The sequence below is a fragment of the Staurois parvus genome, unplaced genomic scaffold (genome assembly GCF_062004578.1).
Source record: "Staurois parvus isolate SC_StPar_1 unplaced genomic scaffold, SC_StPar_1.0 ptg000562l, whole genome shotgun sequence".
Taxonomy (NCBI): domain Eukaryota; kingdom Metazoa; phylum Chordata; class Amphibia; order Anura; family Ranidae; genus Staurois; species Staurois parvus.
The window spans coordinates 4956197-4976783 of record NW_028318358.1 but is presented as its reverse complement, the minus strand read 5'-3'; the positions used below and the strand labels follow the sequence as shown (position 1 = coordinate 4976783).

Genomic DNA, 20587 nt, shown 5'->3' with positions numbered 1-20587 from the left:
TTATCTGCAATTTCTTTCCACTGGTGACAGGGCCTTTTTAATGTATGCGTTTTTGTTAGTTTGCCCATTTCCTGTGTAGTACCCCCATCTATCATGGTGCTTTACCACACTGTGAGGTAATGGCAGGCAGGATTGCGAATGGGACATATGGGTCATCTAGGTTTCTCACAAGGGCTCAAGGGTTTATGAGTGATGTGGAGAAAACTTTTTGTTTTCTTAAAATCTTAATAAGTCCTGTTCTGGGTCCTGGAGCTTTTCAGAGCTTTGGGTGAGTATAAAGCCTCCATCCTAGGTCCACTTCTTACCTAGTAGTCAGACCTCATTATTAGTCAGCTGTCCACAGAGCTTTATTTATTTCAGGTACTTATATAGCGCCGTCAATTTACGCAGCGCTTTACATATATATATTGTACATTCACATCAGTCCCTAACCCTCAAGGGGTGTACAATCTAAGGTCCCTAACTTATATTCATACATACTAGGGACAATTTAGATAGGAGCCAATTAACCTAGCAGCATGTCTTTGGATTGTGGAAGGAAACTGGAGCACCCGGAGGAAACCCACACAGGCACAGGGAGAACATGCAAACTCCAGGCAGGAGGTGCCATGGATGGGATTTGAACCAACGACCCTAGTACTGCCAGGCAGAAGTGCTAACCATTTAGCCACTGTGCTGCCCAACTTTATATATATTACCTGAGTGGTGCTTAGTGCTCTCTTGCTTTCTGTCATGGCAGCCTGCTGCTGAGTGAAAAGACTGACTGCTGACAGGACACTAAAAATGTTCATGTGCTGCCTGTTTGTTTTGGAGAACCCAGTAGAGAGAACTAACCTCAGTCTAGTTAGAGGCTCAGATGAGCAGATTTTTTTTTCTGTAGTTTTTAAGCTAGGTACTTGCTGTACAAAGCCCTCCTGCATTGAACTATATTTATTTGCTGCCTTGCACAATCAAAGTGCAGAACACAGCTGCTTGGATAGCTTCTGGGTGCCTCTGTCTTGTCTTGGTCTACTGCTGTCATTATCAGTTGAGCCTGTTCCCTTTACAATGAGATGTCTATTATAGTATGTTGATGTGTTGGGAAATGCTGAACGACATGTAGATCAGAATTACTTACGCTATGAGATCTTTGCAATGTTCCCTAGTATAACTGCAGGGAAAAGCGACAAGCAGACCGCCACAATGTATGCAGCTAATTTTATCTACAGCAAATTGATCCAAGGAATCACCTGTGTCAGTCTCCTTCCTTTATAAAACCACATCTTTACTGCTGGGTAGAAATATTGGTCCAAACTCCTCTGGATTTTTGTCCTTGCTCAGAGTATGCAGCTGCGGATGGGAAACAAACAAAAGCTCTCCCAGGGGTCCCTCCTCCCATTTTATTTTTCCCCCCTCTCTGGCTGGGTGCGGGGAGCTAAAATATCATTTGAAGCAGCCCAGCTGTTAAGACAGCTGTTTCAAAAGCAGGACAGTTAACAAGAGCTAGCAAAGGCGGATTAGATGTGAATCAGTCAGGCAGAGATACGGGTCTGCCACAATTAATTTGCATTGTACGTACAGGCTATTCCTAAGCAGGGCACACATACAATTCTTGGCAGGCGCACAAGTCTAAATCACCACTTACATGTAATTAAATCCATTTTCAATAAAGCAAAGCACGCTAGAAATGTATTTATTTATTTATTTATTTTAAAGTTCTCCTTCTCAGAATGTCAAACGAATGGATAACTAAAATAAGAATACAACTCATTTTCTGTGGTGCACCTGGAACTTTCTGTCTGCTCTGATCCTTCATTAGCTATGAGTTGTAGTAAAAATAGCTGAAACAGAGTTTCTGAGGTTGTCAGAAACTGTATTTGCACATGTTTTCTCATTGCACTGAAAGCAGGTTAAAGTTAGTGATTCTGACAGCTCCCACTAGTTCTTTAAAGTTGATATGGATATGGTATGGATATTTTATACATAGCTACATTGGTCCAGTATGGACTGAAGTAACTATGTATATACCATGTCTGGTTGATGCCCCTGGAAGCTGGAAATCATTAAAATAAACACCCCTACTCCAGTGATCACTTGCTTCCGGGTCCCGTGCTGAGCGGCTGAACACTGGAGGTCGGCTGCTTGGCACAGGTGCCATTCAGAGAATGCTTTGCATTTTTTAAATGAATACAGATTGTGTTCTGATTGGTTTGGGTGGACAACGTGACTTCACCTCTCCACCTCATCCAATCAGAGAGAGGTTCTTGGGGGATCAGCCAGGTATAGTATATACAGTGGGGCAAAAAAGTATTTAGTCGGCCACCAATTGTGCAAGTTCTTCCACTTAAAAAGATGAGAGAGGCCTGTAATTGGCATCATAGGTAGACCTCAACTATGAGAGACAAAATGAGAAAAAAAATCCAGACAATCACATTGGCTGATTTGGAAAGAATTTATTTGCAAATTATGGTGGAAAATAAGTATTTGGTCACCTACAAACAAGCAAGATTTCTGGCTCTCACAGACCTGTACCTTCTTCTTTAAGAGGTTCCTCTGTCCTGCACTCATTACCTGTATCAATGGCACCTGTTTGAACTTGTTATCAGTATAAAAGACACCTGTCCACAACCTCAAACAGTCACACTCCAAACTCCACTATGGTGAAGACCAAAGAGCTATCGAAGGACACCAGAAACAAAATTGTAGACCTGCACCAGGCTGGGAAGACTAAATCTGCAATAACCAAGCAGTTTGTTTCTGGCTGATCCCCCAAGAACCTCTCTCTGATTAGATGAGGTGGAGAGGTGAAGTCACGTTGTCCACCCAAACCAATCAGAACACAATCTGTATTCATTTAAAAAATGCAAAGCATTCTATTTTTTTGCCCCACTGTACATAGTTACACTGGTCCAAGCTGGGCCATGTATAATATAGCCAAAGTTGGAATTATTCTTTAAATTGGGGCTCCTCCTAAAAACATCACTCTGCCAGACGCAGAAGAAGAAGAAATGTAAACATTTGTCCCTATGAGCTGCCATTCTGTCTTTAGAATGTCATAACTGTTCCTGAACCAGTAAACAAGATATTAGTGCCTTAAAGAGGAACAAAAGTCAAAGCTTAACCCCTTAACACCTAAGGGTAAAACAAGTCTAAATGCCTAAGCACAATTCTGCAACGTTGACATGTGTTAGTAAAACTGTACCTATCATCACAACTACTTTGTACATCCAGGTGGATTATACCTTGTTTTTTTTTTCAGGACAAATTGGGCTTTCATTTGGTGGTAATGGTAATGGATAGTTCCTAATTTTTTTTTATTATCAAAGGAAAACTGGCTCAAAATAGTAAAAAAAAACATTGTTTTATTTAGCTGTGTGTTTCTTGTTACGACCATAACCTACATCCATAGAACAACCCAAAATAAATTCTCCAGCTCTTGACGATCTCATCGATACCATATATAGGTATGTTATTTGTTGTTTGCACCCGTAGTACAGCCCAGAAACAATAGTGTGCATTTTGTTTTTGTCTTTTTTTTTTACCTAAAACACACTGACACTGACATTAATGCTGACATTGATACCAATTTTTTTTTTAAAATCCTCACCTTTGACCTTGACATTTGACCCAAACACTAACCCCGCACCCAAGACATGCACCCATAAGAAACCTGGGAGAAGATGCTGGTGCCATGAGAGACCTCGCTGGTTCTGAATTGTGCACAAGAGCCTTGGCTGTCTTGGGTCTCTTTCTCTTCATTGGCTCACTGATCATACACAGTGAGCCAATGAAAAGACAGCGAGGAGCATGGCCAAGTCATGGCCCTGTTTGTCCTATGGATGCATAGAGTGGGGCTCGGGAGTGAGAATGAGCCAGTGCCTTCATAGCAATCAACTTGCTATTGGGGGCACCGGTCAAGGTGGAGGAGCCAGGAGCGCTGGCAGAGGACTCGAGAAGAAGAGGATTGGGGCTGCTTTGTGCAAAACCATTGCACAGAGAAGGTAAGTATGACATATTTGTTATCTTGTAGCCTCCCTGGCGGTATTCCCGAGTGTAGCTCGGGGTAAAGTTTCAGTACCACAAGTGGTAACCCCGAGCTACACTCGGGCTTACCATGCGGCGCTGCTCTGGGATCTGTTCTTCTCTTACCTTGTCCTGCGCTCCCGCGATGTCCCTCCTGTAGTGTCCCCGGCAATGTAATCCAGCGGATGCCGGCATCTGTCTTCTGGGTTCCGTCCCATGCGACGTCGGGACGTACGAGGACGGAACGGTGGGAAATTTGTAAGTGACAAAAAGTGACATTCAATGAATTCACTAAAATCACATAGTAAAACATTACTGTATCAAACCATTTCACATACATTTTGTCCCTAGTGCTTTGTCCTGTGCCCTGCCTGCATTTTTACTATTCTTTCTGCCTGGAAACTGAGAAACGTCCATGGCGTCCAAAAAGCGTCCCTTTAGATCAAAATCTGTTTTAGACCAGCTAGAGAACAGCGATAGTAAATTAGAACTACTTGCAGAATTGAGTGATAATGATTCGTGGGGAAGTTCGTCATCAGACACTGAAAACGATTTTGCGACTTTGCTCAGTGATGTGCGAACTTGGCGCTATGTTTCAAATTTCAGTGTTTTTGGTTTGATTATATTATTGAATTAAATTTATTATTATATTATTATTATTTTTTATGATTATTTATTAAATTATAATTTATTATTTCGTGTTTCAAATTTTAACATACCCAGGATGTTTACTAGACTCTTGTTCGGACAGATTTCAGTGAGTTATTCCTAAAAATGACAAGCCTACAATAAAAAAAATACATATTTTCATGCAAAAAAATTTACCGCTTTGAGCACAGAAATATGGACATAATCAGACTGCTAGGGAGGTTAAAGAAAAAAACTAAGCTTTGATATCACTTTAAGGATTGGTAAACTGAAATATAGTTAATGTTTGTTTTTGGGTATAATACAGCTTTAACTTTGAAAACAATTTTCTTCCCAAAGCCTATAGCTACAGAGGTAAGTGTTTTAAAGTGCTTTTCCTGTTTCTTCAAAATATGTAAATAATATAGTGTGCATAGCCTGGGCACAGGTTTGGTTTACTTTAAAGACCCGATATTGAAACAATCTTGGCAGGAAGGCCTTTATTGCAAAGTGACTCTGTATGCCTTTTCTGTAATAAAAGCTCCCATTCTGCCTGCCAAAATGTGCAACTTACTGTACATTGGTGCCAGGAGGAATCAACTCTTGTGCGCATGAGTGGGAGTTACGTCATCCTGGGTGGGTCAATTAAGATGGATGAAAATGCCTAACCTCAAGGAAGACAGGGTGAAGATGGCAGTGTTGGAGATGGCATCACTGGGGAAATGTCAAGTACAGTGAACTTAAGTTATGATTTATTTTGGTTTTCCTCCACTTAAAGTGGTTGTAAAGGCTCAAGGTTTTTTACCTTCATGCATTGTATGCATGAAGGTAGAAAACCTACTGTGTGTAGCAGCCCCCCCAATACTAACTTGAGTTCCATCCCGATCCAGCGACCTCCACGAGAGCCTTGGCTCTCCAGGGACGCTCATTCCTGATTGGCTGAGGCAGCAGCAGGAGCCATTGGCTGTCACTGCTGTAAATCCTAGCCAGTGAGCCAATCAGGAGAGGAAGGGGGTGGGGCGGATCCACAGCTCTGTGTGTGAATGGAGACACAGAGCCGCGGCTCCAGAGTGTGCCTGCTGGGCTGCCCCTATAGCAAGCTGCTTGCTATGGGGGCATCCGACAGGAGGAAGGGACTAAGAGCGCCGGTGGGGGGACCAAGAAGAGGAGGATCTGGGCTGCTCTGTGCAAAACCACAAAGTATAGGCATGTTTGTTACTTAAAAAAAAACAAGACTATTGTATCACTTTGATTCTATTTGAAACTACTTCTAAGACTACCCTGTCCACAGGGTGACAATGTTCCTGCACAATTTCACTGCAGAACATACAGCAATATCACCCTGCTAAAACTGAAAATATAAAGGATCTATAGGAAGGACCAACAGGTAATAAAACTGTTATAGTGGGAAACCAGAGAAACAAAAACTGCCGTGTTAATGCTACTGACAGACTGCATTCATTATATATGTCAGTTTTGATTGTTCCCATATTTCCACTGTAACTATCTTGCTCCCAGCATGAGCTGTCAGTCAGTTTCAAAGTGGAGCCAGTGACAGGGAGACACAATTTGTGATGATATTGGGTGACTGAATGCTGCTAACTTGAATATTAACTATTCAGGCATTGCAAACGAAAGCCCCTTAAGGCACAGCATCAAAAATACCATTCACTGTATTAAAAGAAAAGTATGGCAAAGAAGGCTGCATGGAAAGGCCGTGTCCAAGAACATCTGCGGAAATAGCTCCCTGGATAAATAAATTCTTAATATAATCCAGTTCCGGAGCTCAGCACTTTCTAGGAGTGAGTGGAATCACTTACCTCTGAGTTAAAGCGGATCTGACACACATTGCAGGAAATGACCGGTCGTTTCGTCTTGATAAGTGGAACTCCAAAGTTAGGGCTCATCAGAGGTTTGTGGATGGGGTCCATCTGTGTAGACACAGCACAAGCAGGACTCAGTCAAATGCACCAAAAAGTCAATTGTAGCAGTAAAAACACAGCTAGAGCCGCAGGCTCCGTTTTCCACTGATTCATTTGTCTCCCGCTGCCAGAGAGCCAGAACATGAGTGATGCTGTTCCCTGGAAGTAATGTAAATACAGGTGCTTCACCGGCAAAGGTTAGAGACGTGAAGGACAGATGCAGCCTGAGCTTCTACACTGCTATTCAATGACTCGAGCTGCTGAGGATGTTCTAAAGACACTTACTACAAGAAGAATGCTTTATTTAGCTGTGTGCAGTGAATGTCTGATTATCCCACCCTTCCCCAAGGGGAATCCACCCTGATCACTCATACATGAACTAACACAACTGAAAAGGAAAGGCAGAGATAAGCCAGAAACTCAACTCTCATTCTGTAAACTATGAAAAGCCTAAACCAGAAAACTGAGACTACGGCGACTTTGTGCAAACTGCACAAGACAAGGGCAAAGTGGGGCCAATGGCTGGCCACAGATGGATCAAAATTGGGACGATTTAACAGGGACCAGCAAAATTTTGATCCATGTGTGGCTGTCCCTGTTTAACAGAAGTCGAGCTTTAGGTTGGCTTCTGTCTAACCAGTATGTTGGAAATGCTTGTCAATCAGTGGCTGCAGCCACTGATCACTGTATTCTGACAGCAGAGGTTCCCTGTTGTCAGAATACTATGTCCCAGAGGAGGGGATTCATTCATCCACCTTGTTTGTGTGGATGGAGGAATCTGTTTTTATTTTTTCTTTCAGTCCTCTAGATGAACACAAACAAACAACCCATCTATAGCCAGCTTAAAGTGGAACTCTACTTAAAATAGGAAATTCTTCGCATCCTCCCCTCTCTTCTTCCATAATTAGAAAAAGTTTTTTTTCTGGGAGTGAGTACCTATTTCTGACAGGTACCTGCTTCCACTTCCGCTTTTTTGTGCCTAGGAGAGAAGAGCGGAAGTTCACAGCCCCCCCAAACACCACCCTCCCGCCCCCACCTGCAATCTCCTGGGACACCTCACATGTTCTAGAAGACTTCAGCACCAATTTGCAAGCACAGCGAATCTCGCGCATGCGCAGAGGGGAGCTAGCTGTGAAAGAACAGGGAATTACAGAGGACTTCCCACAGCCAAAATGGCAGAACCAGGGTCCTGAACACCAGCGAAGATCCAGCCCAGGTGAAGACAGGGCTGAACTCCTGGACTGGCAAATATTTGCAGCTTAAATAAATAGAAATGCAGCGCTCTAGCAAAACATAATGGTAAAAAATAATAAATATATGAATAAAAATACAAAAGTGAATGCGTTTAAGTAAATGTACATGTGCAAACACCAATTGATAAAAGCTAGCGTATTTAGCAGCCAGACTGTGTACAGTCCCACCAGAAATAATAAATAAATGCGCTGTGTGGCGCCGCAGTGAGTGTGTTGATTGAGTCCGATTATGGCGCAAATGGTGCGTAGGTGATAGCAAATGTCCAATATACAGGTTGGTGAAAACCCGTGCTCCAAGGGAGTGTGGAAATGAGAATATATTGCACTAACCAGATAGCGCAATAAAAAGCGCCTTTGAGTAACTCAGACCACTCCTGGTCATCATCATGCTAGGGCAGAGGTGTCCAAACTTTTTTCAAAGAGGGCTAGATTGGATGAAGTGAACATGGTGGAGGGCCGAACATTTTTCCGAACATTCTTTGAAACATTACAATTAAATGCAAATAAATTATTTTATGCCAAGTTAATTGCAAACGACATACTTTTCATTTCATAACATGAAGATCAACTGACAGCTGAGTTTTCACAATGTATTGAAAATAAATTTAAAAAAAACTTACCTGCACTAATGTGAAGGGTGAAAAACGTAGCTGGAGCTGAAGTCTCTGCTCGGCAGCCGGGAGGGGAAGAGAAACACACTTCACGCTGGAAGCCCGGCCCTGACGTCACCGCCCTCTGTCGCTCCCAGCGCGGCGCAGTCACGCATGCGCACTGCTCTCGAGCAGAAGACTGTCTGCCACAGAAGGGAGGGCCGTGCGACATTTACACAGACCAGGGAGAACGCGCCGCAGTCAGGCATGCGCACTGCCCTCTGCTCTCAAGCAGAAGACTGTCTGCCATAGAAGGGAGGGCCGTGGGAGGGCCACATTACACAGAGCAGGGAGGGCTGTTGGAGGGCCGTATTAAACCGACCCCCGGACTGACCATTTGGAAACTCGGGCACTGCCCGAGGGCCCGGGGTCAGTAGGGGGTCCCATGAGATGCCCCTGGTACCTTTTTCATAGGCTTTTTTGAGTTTGGGCAAGGACACAGGGGCCCCATGATCCACTATTGCCTGGGGGCCCCATGAGTTGTCAGTCCGCCCCTGGTCTGCACATCAGCCGATCATCCACTGCTACTCTCCAGACTCCAGGAAAACGCCAATCCAAATGTGTGTGTACCCAATAAAAGCACTTAAGAAATCCACCTTGATAGCTCAGAATAAATGAGCCAGGAAGAAAAAGTGCTAAGATTTATTATTTATTTCAGGTACTTATATAGTGCAGTCAATTTACGCAGCGCTTTACATATATATTGTACATTCACATCAGTCCCTAACCCTCAAGGGGCGTACAATCTAAGCTCCCGAACTCACATTCATACATACACATACTAGGGACAATTTAGACAGGAACCAATTAACCTACCAGCATGTCTTTGGAGTGTGGGAGGAAACCGGAGGAAACCCACGCAGTCACAGGGAGAACATGATAACTCCAGGCAGGTGGTGCCGCAGCTGGGATAATATAGTGCAGTAAGTTTATTAATTAATGATAAATAAGCAATTTTACAGAAAGCACTCACATCTGGTATACAGGAATGCTGTGACGGTATACATGAATGTAGAAAAACATCCATGTATACCTTCACCTTCCGGGCTCATTTATTCTGAGCTATCAAGGTATCATCGCCATAATCGGACGCAATCAACACACTCACTGCGGCGCCATACAGCGCATTTATTTATTATTTCTGGTGGGACTGTACACGGTCTGGCTGCTAGCTTTTATTAATTGGTGTTTGCACATAGACGTTTACTTAAACGCATTCACTTTTGTATTTTCATTCATATATTTATTATTTTTTACCATTATGTTTTGCTAGAGCGCTGCATTTCTATTTATGTTTATGAGGGTTGGAGGTTATACCTTTTATGCAGCTGCTTTTTAGTATTGGTTTCTCTTCTGCGCTCGTTTACCCATTTTTAATTCTTTTAAATATTTGCAGCTGCTGACTTTTATATTTTTTTTATATATGACTGAAGTTCCTATTAAAGTATAATTCCGACATCCCTTATCCGTCACTGGTTGGCAGAACATTCTGGAACTAAACTGACTGTACACTAGTAAAATTTAGTGCAAAACATTTTTGCTTTAAGAATGTTCATTTGATTTTCTAATCGTGGAGTCAAATTGACATTCATTTTTGATCCCAGTGACGAGAAAATTCGAAGGAGCAAGATGGAAAATTTTTCTCGAAGGAATGAATTTTTAACAGCAAACGTGTTTTTCATTCAAGAAAGTCCTAATTCAAATGTTAAAAGCAAGCTTTTTTAAAAGTACTTTCAAACATTCGTCATGCCATCAGGTGTACTGCTGAGAATTTTGTACAGATTGTTTGAAAATCTGCTAGTGTATGGCCAACCTAATAGTCCCCCTGTGGATATGGGTCACATACCCAAGTCTGGTCTATTTTGGGGCTCATAAACCTGGGAGCTAAACATTTTCACAGACTCATGTTACTCATTATCCAGGGTTCATTCACTAAAGGCAAATAGGCTGTTCATTTTGCAGGGGTATTGACCCCAGTTAGGTGATAATTGACTATGCAAAGAATAACCAATCACGTCCAAGAAAAAAAAAATCTTTTTTTTGCTTGCACAGCTTGGATGATGGAAGTGAGCAGAGCTTTACCTCATTCATTAGGTACTGGGGAAATTTCCCTAGCAAAGTAAACAGCCTGTTTGCCTTTAAATCAAACCCATTCAAACATGTTGTGCTTACTGTGTCCTCTGACATACAACGCAGCGCTAGCCAGACATGGATTGGTCAAGTATTCGACAAGTGGACTTCTGGTTTTAATTTATGTGTACATTAACACACACACATTCAATAGAATATATTGTATTATATATATTGTCGTATAGTATATGTATTACAGTCTCTGCAACCCATGCCCCATTGTTTTATATTTTTTAAATTGCTTCATAAAAGTACATATGAATACCGGTACTTGTTGATTGTGCTAGAAATTCAGTGAGCAACTTTCTGTTGTGAGCTCACAATACTGTTGTACTAAGATTCCAAGGTGCATTGTCTGCCCTATGCTGAACTACAGAACACCTCCCCCTTATGTTATGGAGATAAGCAAAGGCAAGTGTGTTCTGTAGTCTCAGCAGATACGAGTAATTCAGAAAGAAGGGCAATCATACTGTCAGCATTATGGCCACAAGAAGGTACCTGCCCTAGAGGAGCCAACAAGATAAAGCATGCTGTACACTTTAAATTGAGGCCGGTAATTAATTATTAGCTCTCTTAGATTGTAAGCTCCAAGGAGCAGGGCCCTCCTATCCCTCTTGTATAGAACTGTATTGTTACTGTATTGTCTCCCTTTATATTGTAAAGTGCTGAGCAAACTGTTGGCGCTATATAAATCCTGTATAATAATAATAATATAATAATATTACAGTCCCTGCAAACCATGCCCCATTGTTTCATATTGTTCAAATTGCTTCATAAAAGTACATATGAATACTTGTTGATCGTGCTATAAGATCAGTGAGCAACTTTCTGTTGTGAGCTCACAATACTGCTGTGCTAAAATTCCAAGCTGCATTGTCTGCCCTATGCTGAACTACAGAACACCTCCCCCTAATGTTATGGAGATGAACGAAGGCAAGGGTGTTCTGTAATATCAGCAGAAAAGAGTAATTCAGAAAGCAGGGCAATCATACTGTCAGAATTATGGTCACAAGAGAGTACCTGCCCAAGGGGAGCCAACAAGATAAAGCATGCTGTACACTTTAAATTGAGGCCTGTAATTAATTACTAGCTTGTTTATCAGCTCGCATACTGTTGGCACCAGCAAAAATAATTTTCTCTGTAGCATAGACATCATTCTGTCTTTTACATGAGAATACTTTAAAAATACATTAAAAAGAGCAAATGACTACAGTCACGTGATATTTTTACATTTATGATGTTATTAATAACCAAATGGCTTTGAGATTTTCATTTTCATCATGAAGTCCGCTCATTTCACCTGCTGCTACGCCTTTAAAGGAAATCACAGCAAACTTACTGCTGTAAGATATTTCAAAGTTTGCTTTGGTGTGGAACATTCATTACTTTCAAAGCAGATCACAGACAGCCTCTGCTTATGCATTGATGATGACTTGGGACAGTGAGGTCCAGCAGGGAAATATCAATGCTTCTGCGTTCTCCAGATATCACTGCATGCTAGATCACAAAACCAGCCTCTCTGAAAGCAAATACACATAGAAACTAGAGCGCTTTTTGCAATGGCTAAAGAATGTTAACTCTTCCCCCGCTTCCTGTTCCTTCACTGATATTTCCAAAAACATCCAAACAAAATAACATGTTTATAAGCGATTAAATGATGTAAAAAGAGAAGTATGACCAAAACTCTTCTGTTCATACTTCTCTTGTGAGTGGTAAGAATGCACTTACGTGTGACCTCCTGTGACCCAAAATCAGTCAATAGCGGCCTAAAACCCGCTGACAGCTGACATCACAGAGCAACTCCAGAATCTAAAGGGATCCCGACAATAATGTTGGGATCCATCCAGATGCCTTACAGGCAGCTGGCTCAGCCTCCTTGTGCACTGCTTAGGACCTGAGCCAGCTGCTCCGACCCCCCTTCCTGCATAGCACCCCAATGAGTGCTGGAGGGGCAGAGCAGAGAGAGGTGACTGATAGTCACCGCTCTCTGCTCAAAGCGGACCTGAGAACTGAGCAATCAGCGGTCATGTGATCGCTCAGTTCTCAGGCTTAAAGCTAGTGGGGGACAGACCAATGCTATAGTGGGTAGACCATTATGTATATTTATTTTTTACCATTCCCATACTTCTCCTTGAAAGCTGAACTACACGCAGATATACAAACACAAGTAAACACAGTTAGGTATATATGAAAACTCATTACAATAATTTTTATGTAATTAGTGTAAATACCCAAACTTGTCAGGCTTCTGGCATCCACTGCATAACATCACTCAGCCTGAGACTGGAAGTTTGCCAGCCTTCTAATTTCTCAAGTAAGCACAGAATGGGAGCACATGAAGTGAAGGTATAGGCAGTGCTGAGACCCACCATCAACAACTTCACTACTTCTGTTCTGAACTTTGAGGATGAATTGCTCCACAGTATCTTCAATTATTGAGGGCAGTGAAAGCTTGTAGCTGTTTGAATGTCCATCACAGTTCTACTCTCTAGTTCGTTTAAGTGAACACACTTACATACAAATTCCTTCTAAATGGAATGTGTAGCAATTAAAACTTGAAGAACACTGTTGACATCAGAGCTAGAATCACCAAGGACAAACAAAGTTTTTGGAGACACATAGAGCTGATAAGGAACAATCTCCCTCTATGCACAAAGAAAAGAATGCTGCAGACAAAAGTCTGCTTCATTCTTAGATATGGAGTTTTTACTCACAATGTAGGGAATTAATAAAAACTGTCTGAGATAAGTTACATCTCAGCTGGTTCTGTTGCCCACAGAAACCAATCAACTTTTTTTATTTTTTCGATACAAAATGAAAATTTAGAAGCTGATTGATGTGCTCTAGTTGAAATATGAGCTTTGTCTAAAACACTTTTTATTAATTCCTTGCAATGTCTCAAAAAAGAAGTTCAGAAGTGTTAAACTATGGTGCTACAGGAGGATTTTGAAAATCATTTGGACAAACATGGCCATGAATGAAGAGGTGTTCTAATAAGTCAGTGCAGCAAAACCATATCTGTTGGAAGGACTATTGAAGGGAAAAAGCCATTTTTTTGTCATTTTACAATAAACTGGAGTGGAGCTATGCAAAGATTGTGAAAGAGAGCCAGAAAAAGAAAGGAAGATGAAGAATATGGTAGATGGATGACATTCAGGAAATCACAGGCAGCCATGATGTAAAGCAGAAGATCAATGTGACAAAAGACAAGGCCAGATGGTAAGAACTAGTGGACCGCAAGCAGTTACGGTAGTGGCAATGGTAATGGTTTTCATACATTGCAGGGATCCCAATTCTGGTGTAACCATGTGACTATATGACTGTGTGTTGGAAACAGCTATTAAAGATATCTTCTGAAAGTTCACATAACTCAGCTCCAAGTTCACAGGCAATGGGACTAGGGAACCCTTCCAACAAGAACTAAAAGAACCCCCTGTGAATTCATAAATGAAACCCCTGCCACCAATTAAATGTTTCTTTCGAATGCCTCCCACTCTTTAAAACAACTGTCTCATATCCCCAAACCATAACTTTTACAAAACAAAGCATAGCAACGTGGCAATCATACAAAACTTTACTCCCACCTTTCAGATGCACCTCATCTAAACCAAATGTTTGTTAAAGATCAACTCCCAGGTGATATTACATATATATAATTTAATCCAGTTATGCATTCAATAAAAAAAAACACATTAGCCACTTGAGCTCCAGCTCATACATACTCCCTATGGGCCAGAATTTCTACAGATCAGCTATTATTTATTTATTTCAGGTACTTATATAGCGCTTTCAAATTTACGTAGCGCTTTACATATATATATTGTACATTCACATCAGTCCCTAACCCTCAAGAGGCGTACATTCTAAGGTCCCTAACTCACATTCATAAATACATATACTGGGGCCAATTTAGATAGGACCCAATTCACCTACCAGCATGTCTTTGCAGTGTGGGAGTAAACCGGAGTACCCGGAGGAAACCCACGCAGGCACAGGGAGAACATGCAAACTCCAGGCAGGTGGTGCCGTGGCTGGGATTCGAACCAACGACCCTAGTACTGCCAGGCGGAAGTGTTAACCATTTAGTCACTGTGCTGCCCAATGGGTCTATGATACAAAACTGATATATATATATATATATATATATATATTAAAGGCACTTGTATAGCACCATCAATTCATGCAGCAATTTACATATGTATTGTACATTCACATCAGTCCCAGCCCTCTAGGAGCTTATAATCTAAGGTCCCTAACTCACATTCATACATACTAAAGCCAATTTAGACAGGATCCATTTAACCTGCCAGCATTTTTTTGTGGGAGGAAACCAGAGTACCCAGAGGAAAGCCACACAAGCACAGGGAGAACATGCAAACTCCAGTGTTGTGGTTTGGATTTGAACCAATGACCTTAGTGCTGCTAGTTGGAAGTGCTAAACACTTAGCCACTCTGCTGCCTATATGTTTTGTTCTTTCCTTTCCCTTTCCAAAGAATACCTAATCATGTGCAAAGAAAAAGAAAAAAGAAATAACTTTTCTTATCATAAGATTGAAGTTGTCAGGGCTCCGGGTATGACCAGAGGTATGTGAACTGATGCAGGGAAACGCAGGCTTCAGATAAGTTATAAACAATATAATTTATTAAAGACTAACAATACATAAACGCAGTGCAATACTAAAACATAACACAGTGCAAACGAACCAAACCAAACCACCCACAGATAACAGTACATACAATGCAAGCGTCGTCAGGCAGGCCGGGTCAATAACAATCGGGCAGGTAGGTACAGGGGGTCAGGCAGAGAATGGTCGGGGTCACAAGCCAGGGATAAAACAGGAGAAGTCAGCAGAGGTCCGGATCAGGCAGGGTCAGCAACGAATCAGACAGAGACAGGGACAGGAATGCAGGAAGTTCCACTTTGCAAGAAAATTAGCCCAAAAGCTAAGCAAATGTGGCGAAGTTTCACTTTGCAAAGAATACCCAATCACATACAAGGAACATAAACAGAATTTTTTTACTTGCACGTGATTAGATGATGGAAGTCAGCAGAGTTCTGAGGAAAATTACCTTGCAAAGTGCAACGTCCCGTGCAAACTCAACAACCTACTGTATTTACCTTTATTAAATTAACCCCATAGACATGCACCAAAGTTATGGGATATAGAGAAATTCAAGCTATTTTACATTGGTCCTCAAAACTTTAGTAAAAAATGTGTTACGCCTAATACCAATTCAGCTTTTAGCCATTTAGTTTGATTGGCTAATCAACATCCTAATTTCATTACATGAATATTAAAATCCACATGCATTATAAATCCACTGTGATGCTGGTAAATGAAACAGTTTCTGAACTGTAATCCAAAAAAGCAAATGAATATGGGGCACCCTGGAGGGCACCTATTGAGAAGTGCAATATTGTCATCACAACATGGATTCTGCATGATTTTGCCGCAAACAAGTGATTTCAATGAAAGGTTAAAGCTGGTTTAGGAGATTAATTCTGAAAGTTGGATTATTCCATGTGGTTAATCCACATCCAGCAGCGATGTCCATTACACTAATCCTTCCCCAGTCCCAAGAGACCGATAACAGCTCTGGGCAGACCAAAGCTGCGCTGATAAAGGAATCTGAGAGATGCAGCTTAGATACCTGGCATGAAGATGAAGGACCAAACTGTATTATTTCATTCATCCTACAAGGAACTGCCAATGCAAGACAGAGTCAAGCTGCAGGCAATTTCCCATTTTGATAATAAGTCTTGCACACCGCATTCAAGAACAATCTCTGCAATCTTTTTTTTTCTTGAACAGGTTTTAGTTTCTAAATAAATTGTTTATAAATCACACCAATTTTTTTTTTTACTAGTTTTAAAAAAAGTATTAAGCTAATGAAACTTGAAAAGATTCTGCTCCTTCAGCTCCTGGGCTGAACAAATACAAATACAAAATAGATTCCTTCATTCACTCCAAAGGCATGTGTGAAGAAATCTCCCCTGCTGGTTATTGTACTCAGTAGCTGGGGAGACCTGCGGTCACTGAATACCTGAACAGTGACTCCATCTAAATGTATCCTGTCACTCTTCAGCTGACAATTTACCACTCGACTTCTTTGACAAAAGTTGAAAATTGACTTTTTTTGATCCAGTTGGTCTGGACAGAGTCACCCACTATTTGAATTTTGGCCGATTCAGCAGAAACTTGCCAAAATTCAAACAGTGTATGACCAGCTTTACACACTACGTATTGCTCTCCGCTAGGGCTACAACAACCAATTATTAAAATCTTATGAGATTGATCTCTTTGTATCACATTACTTTTAACTACTTGACCTCTGGAACATTTTACTCCCTTCATGACCATGGTATTGCTATTCAGCACTATGTTACTTTAATTGGCGTTGCTCAGTCATGCAACACTGTAACCAAATGAAATTTGTATCATTTTTTTAAACACAAATAGAGCTTTTCTTTGGTGGTATTTGATCATCACTAGGTTTTTATGTTTTATTATAAACAAAAATGTTTGAAAAAATATTTTCTACTTTTTGTTATTAAACATATCCATTCAAAAAATATTTTAAAAAATCGTATTTCTTCATAAATTTAAGCCAAAACGTATTCTGCTACATGTCTTTGGGAAAAAATATCCCAATAAGTATATATTAACTGATTTGTGCAATAGTTCTATTGTCTACAAACTATGGTATATATACTGGAATTTATGCAGCTATGGTGCTATACTGATAATAGCAGTGATCAGCAACCTACAGTGGGACTGATAGTGTGGCAAGTAATCTGGTGCTAGCTGACACTGGCTGGGAGGTACACTAACTGACACTGACATCAATAGTGACCCTAATACAGTGATCAGTGCTAATACTGAACACTGTCACTGTACTAATGTCACTGGCTGGGAAGGGGTTAACATCCAGGGGCAATCAAGGGGTTAACTGTGTGTTTAACAATGTGTAATGTGTGTAATATGTGCTACTTTTACTGTACTATATGACTGTTTTTTCTCCCCAATGATTTGACACAGCTGATCAGCTGACTTCAGCCTAAATCATTGGCTGAAATCAGCTGCCAAACTCTTGCTGTTTCCAATTGCAGCACAGGTCAGAAATGGCATTAGACAAGCGGGCACCAAAACAACCAATGTCGCTTAAGGGCAGTATGCACTGTCAGGCTCCGCCCAACGGGATCTCTACTGGTCCACAGCACGGGGTTTCCCAGGACGCGGAGTCTAAGTCCCAGTCTGCCTTTTCACCAGGGCCCCTGATGGTGGGGATGGACTTGGTGCAAGACTGGAACCAGGTCGTGCCCCTGGGCACCCCCGGCGGTGGCAGAGGGGTCCCGCTGAGGGTATGTGCCCGGGATGAGCCTGCTGTGAAGGGGATGACAGGTCCGATCCGAGCGGGATGAATGGGATGACAGATCCCGATCCGAGCGGGATGGACGGATGACAGATCCCGATCTGAGCGGGATGGATGGGTGACTGCTCGGAGTGAGCGAGGTCAGACTAGCCGGGTCGGTATCGTGCGGGCAGCGTGGTACAGGGGGAGAAAGCGGAGAATGGTCGGGGTCACAAGCCAGGTTCAGCAGGTAGCGGGCAGCGCGGTACAGAGGGTCAGGCAGACGGATGGTCAGGAACGAGCCGGGGTCAGAGCAGGAGAGGGTCAGCGTAAATCAGAACAGGCAGAGTTTGGCAACAAGGAAACGTACTTACAGGAACAAGACCTTGCGGCAACTTGGATATGCACAGGGCAGTTTTAAATAGAGCGCCCTGTTCTTCCATTGGTGCGGCCGCGATTGCTAGTGCGCATGCACGGCCGCCGCCGCGATCGCCGAGGACTCTGTGCTCGCTGGCTTGGACGGATCGGCACTCTGCGCATGCACGCACCGCTGCGAGCCCGGGATCCTTGACATGCACAGTGCCATTCGTATAGTGTTGGGGGGTGGCCTGTCCACACCATGGCAACTTGTGATCCAGGACAGGTGGCATGCATAGACCCGCAGTGTGGTTGTCTATTGCTCCAGGCACTACAGGATGGCCTAACCTAAACAGCAATAATGCTGCAACAAATGTTTTATACTGCTTTCCCTTAGCCAATAAACGCTTTGTCTGTGTATTTCTCAAAGTTGGTTTACTAACTGCATTTAGGGAAAAGTAACATAATGGTGTTTAAAAAATAGCACCAATGAAAGTTTTTACATGATTTATGAGGACTTCGATGACTTTAAGTCACATCTGTGATAGACTTAAGGGGGGAACAACTGAAGTGACCTGCTTTCCCCATCCTGCCTTTTTGATATCTCAGCAGATACTGGCCAGAACAATCTTTTGTGCTATATTCCCAGCCTATTATTGGAAGTCAAGATCTGAAAAAACCTATTCTGTCATAGTATTGTTCTGTGTATGCACTCTTTTAGCTCCCTCTGATCTGAAACAATCTGTTCCCATTTAAATATTCACCCTCACAATTCAGCATCTGATTATCAATTTTGTAACCAACAAAGGCACCATAAATGTAAATAGTAAAATAATTGTGTGCAATAAAAGCAACCATATGCTTTCTCTGCATGCACGACCGCACAGAATAAAAAGCCACTGCTAAATAGGCAATAGCGTTACCAAATCACAGCAGGGACACAAAGCAGAAATCAAGAGATGGGTAAACATAGAAGTGTTTGTTAGAAACAACTTTAACCATTCTGCCTCCCATTTAAAGTATACATCCTCTACAAAAGATCATCTGCATTATGTCCAACTAAAGAAAACATAGTCAGATGGTCTGATCCAATAAAGTAGTGCAAAGATAAGCATAGAATACTATACAGCAGCCTTTCTCAACCTTTTTACACCAAAGGAACCCTTTTCTGGTCTCAGGGATCCCCTGCAAAATTAAAGTGCTTGTAAAGGCTTGTGCATTATATGCATGAAGGTAAAAAGCCTTCTGTGTGCTCTTCCCCCCACAGCCTAATACTCACCCAAGCCCCTGCCTGATCCAACAATGTGCATGAGAGCTTCGGCTGTCCGGAGATCTCCTCATTGGCCATTGGCTCCCACTGCTGTCAATCACGGCCAGTGAGCCAATGAGTTGAGAGTGGGAGGCAGGGCGGGGCCGAGCCACGCCTCTATGTGTCTTATGGATGCATAGAGCCAGGCTTGGGAGTGATCACGCACCAGTTCCCCAATAGCAAGCGGCTTGCTATTGGAGGCATTGGTCAAGGAGAAGGAGCCAGGAGCACCGGCGACAAGAGAAGGATCAGAGATGCTTTGTGCAAAACCATTGCACAGAGCAGGTAAGTATAACATGTTTGTAATTTTTTTTTTGTAAAAAAAAGCAGAACCTTTAATACCACTTTAAATTAATAAGGGGGTCAGTGGGCAAAATACCCACCCCCCCCCCTTACAGTGGTTGTCAGAATGAAACCCTTTACAGACATCTAAAAAAGATCGTTATGCTCTGCCAATTGGCACTGCCCATGGAACAATGCAGGCACCATCAATTGGGAGGTCAGTCAGCCACAGCTCAAGAAACCTGTAGCAACCTCTGCTGGAATACTAGGGTTCATGAAACAGGGTCTTGAATTTTGACTTTTTGTGCTGAATTGGCCAAAAATCAGGGGTGCCCCTGTTGGCACCACCACCCAGCTTAACAAAAATCAATTGTTTAATTCATTTTTATGTAAGGAGCCAGGTGGAACAGTGCATGTATCCAATTAGATGCAAGTATGGGGTATGATGAAAGCCAGCAGTGCTGGCGATCATAATACATTAACCAGCAGTGGAAGATTCGTCCATCCACACTGTTTAGCATGGATGGAAAAATCTGTCAGATTTCTTTTGTTTATCCCCCAGACTGAAGGAAACAAATCTATATGTAAATGCCAGCTTTACTGAACTAGCTAAGTTGTGTTCTTTCCTTTAGGTAGCTATACCCAAACTGGGGGACTATGAGATCAATCATGCCCTGCCATCAAATATCACACATAAATACC

General features: G+C 42.1%; 1 protein-coding gene across 4 annotated transcripts in view; it reads right to left on the bottom strand.

Annotated features, from left to right (window-relative positions):
• The window catches only part of ZNF385A (zinc finger protein 385A), a 442370-nt gene that overhangs the window by 98707 nt on the left and 323076 nt on the right, over positions 1 to 20587 (bottom strand). For all 4 annotated transcript variants that reach the window (XM_089691405.1, XM_089691407.1, XM_089691406.1 and 1 more), the window contains one exon: positions 6450 to 6560. In XM_089691405.1, coding sequence (XP_089547531.1) covers positions 6450 to 6560 — 111 coding nt within the window. The remainder of the gene's footprint in view (positions 1 to 6449; positions 6561 to 20587) is intronic.